At 38.6% G+C, this 10,332-nt stretch overlaps 2 protein-coding genes across 2 annotated transcripts; one reads left to right on the forward strand and one right to left on the reverse strand.

Annotated features, from left to right (window-relative positions):
- Positions 1 to 134: 134 nt before the first annotated feature.
- LOC118340912 (zinc finger protein 239-like) lies at positions 135 to 2,067 on the reverse strand. Its single transcript, XM_035679075.1, is given in 5 exon segments — positions 135 to 195; positions 197 to 353; positions 356 to 580; positions 646 to 789; positions 2,046 to 2,067. Coding segments are annotated over 5 exon segments (609 nt in total).
- A 265-nt stretch (positions 2,068 to 2,332) lies between these two features.
- On the forward strand, positions 2,333 to 4,893 carry kcnk10a (potassium channel, subfamily K, member 10a). Its single transcript, XM_035679076.1, has 3 exons — positions 2,333 to 2,345; positions 2,455 to 2,597; positions 4,177 to 4,893. The coding sequence occupies exons 1-3, from the start codon at positions 2,333 to 2,335 to the stop codon at positions 4,852 to 4,854; spliced, it is 834 nt and encodes a 277-aa protein (XP_035534969.1). The 3' UTR covers positions 4,855 to 4,893.
- The last annotated feature ends 5,439 nt before the right edge of the window (positions 4,894 to 10,332 follow it).

The following is a 10,332-nucleotide window of genomic DNA, read 5'->3' on the forward strand; positions in this document are numbered from 1 at the left end:
GTAAACTTGAAATGATTATGAGAAAAAAATATATTGACTTGCCTTTCAGGGCTTCTGTAATTGCAATCAAATTTATTAACACATTTCTTTTGTGTGGATTTGTTAATGTACTTGTTGCATTAACGAAAGCTTTCTCACAGCATCTGCAGTGGTATGGTTTCTCTCCACGCTGACTGAGAGAAAGCTTTACCACACACAGCTGTATGGTCTTTCTCCGCTATGAGTTTGTTTGTGGATTCTATAGCGACCGGACCGTGAAAAAGTTTCCCCAAATTGTTCACAGTTGTATGGTTTCTCTCCAGTGAGAACTCTCAGGTGAATCTTTAGCTCTCCTGACGATGTGATCCCTTTTCACACAACTGACAACGGTGAGGGTTCTCTTTAATGTGAAATTTTCGGTTATGACTGTGGAGTTCTGATGATATGAATGTATTGCTACACTCCTGACAATGGTACGGTCTCTCTCCCGTGTGAACTCTCCGATGAACTGTTGGATCTCCTTGTCTGTATGTTTTCTCACACTGGTTACAGCTGTATGGTTTCTCTCCAGTGTTGCTTCGTTCATGTAAGATGAAAGCCTCTCACGATGTCTGCAGTGGTATGGTTTCACTCCTGTGTGAATATGTTGGTGACACCTAAGGTTACTTGACTGAGAGAAAGCTTTACCACATTGCTCACAGCTGTATGGTCTCTCTCCAGTGTGAACTGTCAGATGGACCTTTAATCATTGTGATGTAGGGAATTACTTCTCACACTGGTCACAGGAGTGAGTTTTGTGTATCTCTGTTTCTATAGCAACAGACAAAGATACAGAAAGACAGTATAAGTAGTGCACTGATGGATAAAATGTTGCTATCTTTGGTTTCAATAATAAAACAGTTAAGCCAAATCAAGTCTAGCTGCAATTCCCAGTGCATAAACCAGGACATCACTTCACTCGCTTCACACCTGACAACAGTTTGTGTTAAGATGAATGTATTTGCATTGGTGTACCACATGGACAAGGGTTTTAAGAGTATAAACCCATATTTGTGTGTTCTTACTGTCTTATTTTGAAGTTGTTGTGCAATCGGAGCTGACAAAATTACGATGATGATTATGATATTGCTGTGTCCCGCCTCCTTCAGCATCTAATTGTGACGTCTGTCTCACTTCAATGACATAAAAGTCGGATGAAATGCGACATGACCGTTCAGATTGAGGTCGCTTTGAAAAACATCAGATATGTATCCGATTTAGGACCACATATGAAAGTGGTCTAAATCTGTGTAGTAACTCACGGGAGGCTTTACGTGGGAAGTTTATTTTGTTCCTGACGAACACAGTGTATATCTCGATCACATCATCTCTCACAGTACACAGGACTTACTCTTCTTACAACAAAAATACAACTGAAATGACATAAAAGTTAGAAGGATAAGTAAATGAATTCACATTTAGTTATAAATCATATTTGCTGTGTTAAACCTTCTATGTTCTGTTTAAGATAAACAGAGGTTTTGAAAAGAGTCACGTCCAGAACAGAAGAGCCAGAGTGTGAAAACACCAGCTGTGTGTCTGTGTGTGCAGGAAATACCTAACTCTGTGTGTTCTAAAACAGAGGTGGAAATCATGAACAAGGCTGGGACTGGCAGCCAAAGGCTTCAGTGTCAGAGTTGCCACAACTCTGTAACGATACAGTGTATGACAACTTGCCCCCTCACCCCACTTCCCTCGACCCTCTAAGGAGTGAATCCGTGCAGATAAGCAACAGACGGACAACATTTTGTAACATGAATACTATTTTTATTCTTTAAAACACAATAAAAATGACAAAAGAAAGGATTAAGCACTAGACATTGAGACTGATAAAGAGGAAGATCTGTCAGTATAGTTAATGCTGTATAGTGCAATATCAAAGTATGTTTAAAGCGGGATTCATAAATTAGAGTCTAGTGACATTTATGGATAATTTTAACTTTCAAAAGAAACACAATAATTATTATTTTCAGGTGATTACACACTAATGAAAACATATCTATGAATTGGGGGTGTAAAACATTTACCTATACGAATCAGTTTTAACATTATAGATGCAACTGAAGCGTGGATTGAACCCTGGATTGATTCAAATGTACTGTGAACTGGTCAATGGTCCGATTCTTTTACTTTTAAAATGCATTGTCCATGAATCGTATGAATGCCATGTCTGGATTTGTATTGGATCGTCTTAGAAGAGAGAAATGCACACCCCTACCATGAATAAATCATCCTAAATGTTACACACTGGACCTTTAAAGCAGAATCATAACAGAGCCTGTGTTGGCTGACAATGATTTCCCCTGTGATAAAGATGATCACTGACTGTGACTACATAACAATTTCATTCCCTTACATGTTCAGATGGAGATGCATGCTGGCAGCAGTAAATTGATGTACATTGCTTCATTCATTCATGTCTTGGTTTCTAATCAGGTGGAGACCGTAGGATTGAGTATCGGAAGTGGTATAGACCACTAGTGTGGTTCTGGATCCTGGGTGGTCTTGCCTACTTTGCTGCAGTGCTGAACATGATTGGTGACTGGCTGAGGGTGCTGTCTAAAAAGACAAAAGAAGAGGTATGCTCTCATAACAATTGATTAATACTGATATGATGAAGCTGTTAATACTCATGTTATATTCCTAACCAAGGTAGGGCTACAATCAATAATATTAATCATAGACTCTTAATGTCAGAATCTGTGACATCCTATCCTATCCTATTATAAGAATAAGAATAATAAACTTTATTTATACAGTACACAAAAAAATTACAAAGTGCTTATATGGTCGGAACCAGGATTTAAAACATTTAGGAGGCAATGAGGCAGAATAAAATCGGACAATTAAAATGATACAAAAATAAAAGAATAAAATAAAGCATATAGCAGCTGCATATTCTAATCATTATAACAAGTTATCACTTCTCACTCAATTTCCGCCTCCATCTGGTAATAACATGCAATCTGATTTGTATTTAGATATTTTGTCTGGATGAGAAGAACAACTTGCTAGTGCAGTTGTAATTGCAGAATGAATTGCAAATTGAATGCAATTATATTAGTCACCCTTCCTGCCATCTCAAGCTGTCAACAAAAAGTTGCAGACGAGCCCTTCATCTACAAAGGAAGAATGAGTCCATACAGTCCATACAGCAGACCATTATCTTCTCATGGTGTGTTCCCACCAAGCCCGAAGCCAATTTTCACCTTGTGTTACTCAAGTGAGTTTACTTGCGGGATCATTTGTATTTATGAAAATTCACCATTTCATCTGGTTTACTGTGAGCAGACAACAAAATCTGCACTCTCCACTTTGCACCTTGAATTTTAGATAGATATAGTTCAGAAAAATTATGTGTTTGCTGGATAATGACTTAAAAGTGCTTTATTTGTCTGAACCAAAAGCCAAATGCCTAAATGTAGCCAGTTAATGATAAGAAGCAGAGAAGAAAGCAACTCTACCTGAGACATTCTGCTTGGTAAATTAATAGAATGAATTAATTAATCCATTACAAAAGCTGGAATTGATTGATCTCATCAATGACTATAGTTGCACAACTAAGAGTTTGTGACTAGGGTCACTTTTTTAAGTTTGAACGAATAGTGAGTAGCGTTACTTCTGATTTTTGTCCACGTGAGTACCCTTACTTCGTATTGCGTACCCACAATTGATGTTACCAGTATTTTTCTCAAGGGGTAGACAATAGAGTCATGAAATAAATGTCTAAAAATAACTTTACTTCTTTGCTGCATGACCCAAAAACCCTGTGTACAGCAATGTTGGTGAAGTACTTCTAAGCAACTGCGTCTCTATGTAAACACGTAGCTATCTTAACGCTAAGAAAACAGCACAGAAAATGTCTATGTAAAAAAGGAAATAAAAACACCAAATTTGGTTATGTTGTGTTTAGGATTAGAGTTGTGCTGAATTATGGTACTGGCCCATTTTTTTAATCCAATTCAGACACTGTTGATACTAAAAAAGGATATTAAAAAAATGTATTTGTGTTGCAGAAACATAGTTTCTTCCCTATGCTTTTAATCATCTCATCCTTGCTGGGAACCGCTGATATGTGTGACAGACTGAGAAGTTTTTTCACTGTCCTGCAGCATTATTTTTGAACAGATGTACTGACTTGTAATAACTTTGGCCAAGGTTGGAGAGATCAAGGCTCATGCAGTGGAGTGGAAAGCAAACGTGCGAGCAGAGTTCCGGGAGACACGCCGGCGTATGAGTGTTGAGGTCCATGACAAGCTGCAGCGGGCCGCCACAATCCGAAGCATGGAGAGACGACAGCTAGGCTTGGACCAGCGCGCTGTGTCCTTGGACATGCTTTCCCCAGAGCGCCGTGCCATCTTCAACAGCCTGGACACCAACAGTTATAAGACCTCCTCCCAGGAGAGCATTGACACCAAGCTGAACAACCTTCGGATTCGGGGGGCCGAGCAGTGCGACAGGCGCTCCAACCACCAGACTACGTCAGAGGACAACATTTTCAACCGCCTGGGCTCCGTCACTAAACTGGCTAAGCGCAACAGGAATCGAGACCTAAAGAAAAACATCCCAGATGAGGCTCGTCGGCCTCACAGCGAGGCCTACGGCTGCAGCACACCCACTTTCGACTGTAGCACACTCACAGCAGATGAAGGTAAAAGGAAGGACAATGGAGAGGATGAAAATGAAGACAAGGAGTGTAACACTAGCTTGTCTGATTTTCCACTGTTTGTGGAAGCTTGCAAGCCCCAGAATGGGTTTATTCCAGATCAATCCAAAGAGAATGAGAGTGAAAAAATACTTAAAACAAAAGAGCTGCATATTCAGATGGACCCATAGACAGTGTGTTGTCCTACAGAAGGAAGTTTTAAATGCCACCATTAGTGCCTTAGGTCTCTCCTATTCCTGTGCTTAAGAAGGGACAACACCTGTCCCTTTTGCGATATACTGTAACTGTCACATACTCAATGTGCTCTATGGATCTGACTGACATACATTGTGTTGTATAGATGTAGGGTTTCTGCTGTTGTGTTATGCCAAATGATGGTCATATTGGTGTTTAAATGAAGGCTCTTTCACAGCTTTGGCCATTATTTCTCTGAGTTATGATAACATTGTACTCAACTGAAGTTTCTTAGATTGAGGGGTATAATCTCCTTGATGCACAGGGAGGATAGCAAATTTTCATCAGTATTTGTTCATTCAATATTCACTTTTGCCAGCTCCAAACCATATTCAGAGGTGGAAAGTAAGAAGTACAAATACTTAACTTTTTCAGGTATCTGTTATTTACTTGACAACTTTTTACTTTTATCCCCTACATTTTTACAGATGTTTGTACTTTCTAATCCTTAGATTTTTTTAAAAAAAGGCTTTTTATTTTTTGCATTATTGCAACATCAAGACCAGTGCATATCACAAATGACAGATGTTACGTGACAAAAACGATGTAACAAGATGAAATAGATGAGGGAGGGACTCAACCCTATTTGAAGTATCAGTTAGCTTAGCACAGAAACAGCTGGGAGAAACACCCTTCACAGAAACCAAAAGAGTACTTTCTACTTATACTTAGTATACTTTAAGTACATTTAACAGCCTCTACTGTTTCACTTTTACTTGATTAAAGAAGTTGGATCAGTACTTCTACTTTTACCGCAGTAGTTTCGCACACAAGTATCTGTACTTCTACTTTAGAAAAGAATGTGTGTGCTTTTGCCACCTCTGACCTCACTGGATGTGTGGTGTTCACTGAATACCTCATGCTTCATATCAGCATACATATCAACCAGCAACAAATAACACAACTGCACAAGGCTCTTAAGAGCTTACCAAAGTTTTGGCTCAGTTCTGTATCCTCTGCACATACTGCACAGATCTCTAACACACAAATGGCAAATGGTAAATTGGACCTGACTTATATACACATCACACACAAATCACACATTGGAAGCATCTTGGGTTCAGATATCTATGCTACAAGATACTTCAACACGTGGCGGGAGGAGCCCGGGATCGAACCAACAACCTTCAGCACAAAATTTACTTTACATCTGCATAGCAATGACATATTGAGGTTAATGTGGCCCTTAACACCTTGACGAGTGTGTAACTGGCTGGAGGATGATCTGGGTTTCACTCAGTCAGTCAGTCAGTTGCTGATTTCAGACCCTGTGTTGATTATTAGCGATGTCAGAGAGGTCCCAGATTTTAGAAATTAAAGCTTCAACTTTTTGTCATATTTGCTAAAACCTGTACAATATCCTGTTAGTAGTAGATCATCTGTGAATAAATCAGGTTCCTCTGGCTCCTCCTATTGCTTCTAATGGAATTTGCAAAAAATCCACCTAGCCTGGATAAAACAACAACCAATCAGAATTTAGAAAGACAGTTGATTTTTGAGTTTTATTCCCAGGTTGTCAAATAACAGTGCTTTGGGTTCGTGGCGTGAAGCTTGGTATTTGACGCATCCTGATGTCAGGAGGTAGTAACAGTTTTAGTAAGTATGACAAAAGGTTATTTTAATAAAAGTTACCTACTGCAGCTTTAACCAGTGAGTGCAATGTAATCATCACTGATAAAATGATGACCAAAACTATGTTATTTTTAAGATTTATTACAACTTTGTCTTACAATAAATCTGTAATTATCCTTGAGCATAGAACATGTGTTAGCTGTACAAGCTGTTAGGAAAGTTTGAGATTTAGGGTGCCAACAATGCAGAGTAAAACAGGAAAAAAACAGAAATTTGAGAAATTACATGAACATGTAATGGCCGCCAAATAAAAGATTGGAAGTATTTTAAAATAAGGTCTGACATGTGCATGTGGACCTCTAACGTGGTGCTGTGACTCCATAAAATAAGTATTACACAAAAATAATGAGGAACAAAAAAGAATCACCCAAAAAAAGCTGCTGTGGAAAACATGAGAGAAGCTTGACTTAAATGTACCACGTCCACTATGTGTTTGTTGCTGTTTTTCATGTTGCCTATTGAAACTTAAAATGTGCATTTAAATGTGAATGAAAACATCCCATATGTTGTCTGTGCATGGTTCCTGAGCTGAGCTGCTATGTCAGTACAATGTCCAAAAATACTACCTAGATCATGACCTCTTTGAACACTATCTCAGGGCTTGTTGTCCTAATGTTTGTTGTTGACATTGTAGTTTGAGTGCTGCACTTTGAGAAGATGAGGGAATAATGACTGCACCTGTGTGTTATGAAAATTAATGACAACAGAACGGAAGATAAGCCATAAAGAAAGCGGAGGACTGTACCGTACTGTACGGAACACCAGTGAATGATTGATGGTTTGAGATTATAAAGCGCACCGCTGTTACTGTGTGAGAGTGTGTTGTATACTTGTTGTACTTGGCTCAAGCATATCCTCAGATTGTTGAAAAAACTGAAACCTGAATGTTCCTGAAAGGACCTTATTTTGTGCTTGGGTTTGGGTTTACCTGTCATCTACAACCTGGAAAATCACAATTTTAACAAGATGCCTGGATGGACCTTAGTTGGGACAAGAGCGGGGCAACCACCACAGCTGACCTGTCAACCAAGCAAACATGCTCTAACACATACTTCTTTTGAAGCCTTAATACCTCTTTGACAGATTCTTAAATTCACCCTGATGATGCACAGAAGAAGGGAAATTAGCTCTTGAGAACCAAACTTGATGTGAGAAAAAAATAATTCCAGCAGAAAGGTTGGGACTTTTTAAATGGAATTCTATGTAGTTGCAGACCTGCATCAGCTGCAGCTTTTAGTCAAGGTGGTGGCTGCCTTAAATTTATTCCCACAGAGTACAATGCATTAAGGAAAATGACACCACATGCATTAAAAATGTTAACTGTGCCACTGATTCTATTGCAGTGATATTATGATGCTCACATTGTCATTTTCACATACATTTCTCAGTCTCATGTTAATGTGCTCGCTATATTTGTATGCACACTATCTGTCTGATCCTACTGTTCACATTGCTAAGTAAAGCTCTAGGCTAGTGTGAATGCAGCAAGGACTACACATGTTTTAAAATGCTTCAAAGTACAACAATGTCAAAGCTTAAAAAGAAAACAAAAACATGGAACAAAAAAGGCATGCTATATTGCAAAACTATATTATGATGTATATGGTGTTGATTGTATAACACAACATGCTTCAGAGGATGATGCTTGCCATGTTTTTTTTTAACTGCCTGTGTTAAGATTGGCAGGTAGTACGTGCTCTGTACTTTGCTCACAGTATCTCATGTCCAACCATTACATTGAATGTAGTGATTGCCTTTTGGAAATAAAGATCACCAAATGAAGTGCTATTTCTGAGTTTGTGGTAGTGGATTTCAAGGTCCTTGATGTGTTTTTGGGTCTCATGTACCTTCATCTTTCACATCTAATATCTGTGGCTTTTACCGGGATGGAAAGAAGATGGATCAGTTTCACAGTCACTACCTGTGACCTCTGCCACACTGAAATTATGCCGTTTTTAGCTGTTCTTTCCTGTGTCTACCTCTGAAAAAAAAGGTTCACAGAACTGTATCACCTTTAGATGCACTTCCATGGATTTTAAAACCCCATAGGTTGCAGCAGGTCAACTTTTAGATAAGCAAGGTGAAATTGTTTGTACTAAGAGAAAACAGAATTGAATCTGATCACTTTTTTGAGTTTTGAAGAGGAGATTTATGTGTTGTTATTTTTCATTACATGCACCTTGGTGATTCATCAAGGCAGAAGACTGGGGAGTAGTAGCAGTTGTGGAGCCAGTCTTCTAAATATCAGCATCAAATCTGTTATGAGCTACTACAGAAAGTGTTTGTAAGTGCATGAACTTCGGTAGAACACACCCTGCAATCCCAGCACCAGATGAAAGTCTAGGTAAAACATTTTCTGACTTTCTTTATGGAATAGCATACTGTATTTTGGTGTGGTTGATGTATTATAAGACTAAAGTAAAATTAACTGTTTATTTACTTTATATTTCAACAGTGACACTTCAGTCATGATGTATTAATTAAACCAATGAGAAGCCGATAGTGTCTCCTATTATTTATAAGAATGAAGAAGTATGTCAAAGTCGTGTATATAAATCCCAATATTCCACCTATTCAAACCCAAAAAGTCCTTTATAATAGTTATAGTGCAAAACAACGTCACCAAAACATCATTGCATCATTTCACTAGAACAATGAGCAGCACCGCAAATTGAACTAGCAAGACTACAACAGCTTCCAGGGACATTCCAATCTTTATTTTCTCAGGGATCTATTATTGCGACCTGGCAGACTTACATAGAGAACATGACCGAACACTAGTGCATCTCTACCTTCTAGATACATCAGCAAAAATACAATTCAGGGACGATGTATTTTCTATTTTCACAATTACATGGCATTGTGTCTGTCTTGTTCTTACATGTTATTGATTGTCTTAGCTCATCACATATCTGCATGAGTTGAAGTAAATGTGGACTCCCAAAAAAGATTGAATAGCTCTGTCATGCATATTATTACAACTTGTATGTTCACGGAAAAACTAGACTTCAGAAGCATAGTCACAAGACAAATGATTTATAGAGTGTGTAAGTATGGAGAATCCCAGATCAACACATTGAGGTACTTTGTTTTAAAGATCCAAGCACTACATGCTGACTAAAGTAGAACACTGACAGCATCTTTAAATGTGCCTGTGAACTTCTCTCCACAGATTTTTGTCTAAAATGTACTATTTGTGTTTGGTCCTGGTTTCCAGCACTATTCCACCACAATGTTGAGCATGGTCTGCTTTTTTTCATTGTCAGAAAAGCAAAACACATCATGCCCACAATCTGATCATCAATTCTAACTGCATCAAATTAATGCAAGAACCATCCTGTTATTTATTCATTAGTGAGTGGCAAGGTACTTGATATTTCACTTCCCTTTAAATCCAGTCAAATGTCTTTTAAATAAATGTCTTGTGGGCTAAGAGTTGACATCTCACGGTCTGTTCACCTGACTGCGCAACCCTCTGCAGGGCTAGGTAGGTGCCATTGGTGCCGTTCCACAACAAGGAGGTACTGCATGTCAGGATGTTCTCCATGGTGCAGTATAGAAAGTCTTTAGCACCTTCCTGCCCCTGAAGGTGCTAAAGACATCCTGCTCCTGAAGTCAGGCTTTCTTCATCAAAGCATCAACATGAGAGGACCATTATAAATCCTCTGTGATGTAGGTATTATGGGCTGATATTTGTGTCAGTAGAAACTGAATTTGAATCATTTAGAGCTGAATCTGAATTGCCCAACTTGAATAATTGCATTAAAAACCTGAATTTGAAT

Source organism: Morone saxatilis, unplaced genomic scaffold, assembly GCF_004916995.1.
Source record: "Morone saxatilis isolate NCDOM2014 unplaced genomic scaffold, NCSU_SB_2.0 Contig7, whole genome shotgun sequence".
Classification (NCBI taxonomy): domain Eukaryota; kingdom Metazoa; phylum Chordata; class Actinopteri; family Moronidae; genus Morone; species Morone saxatilis.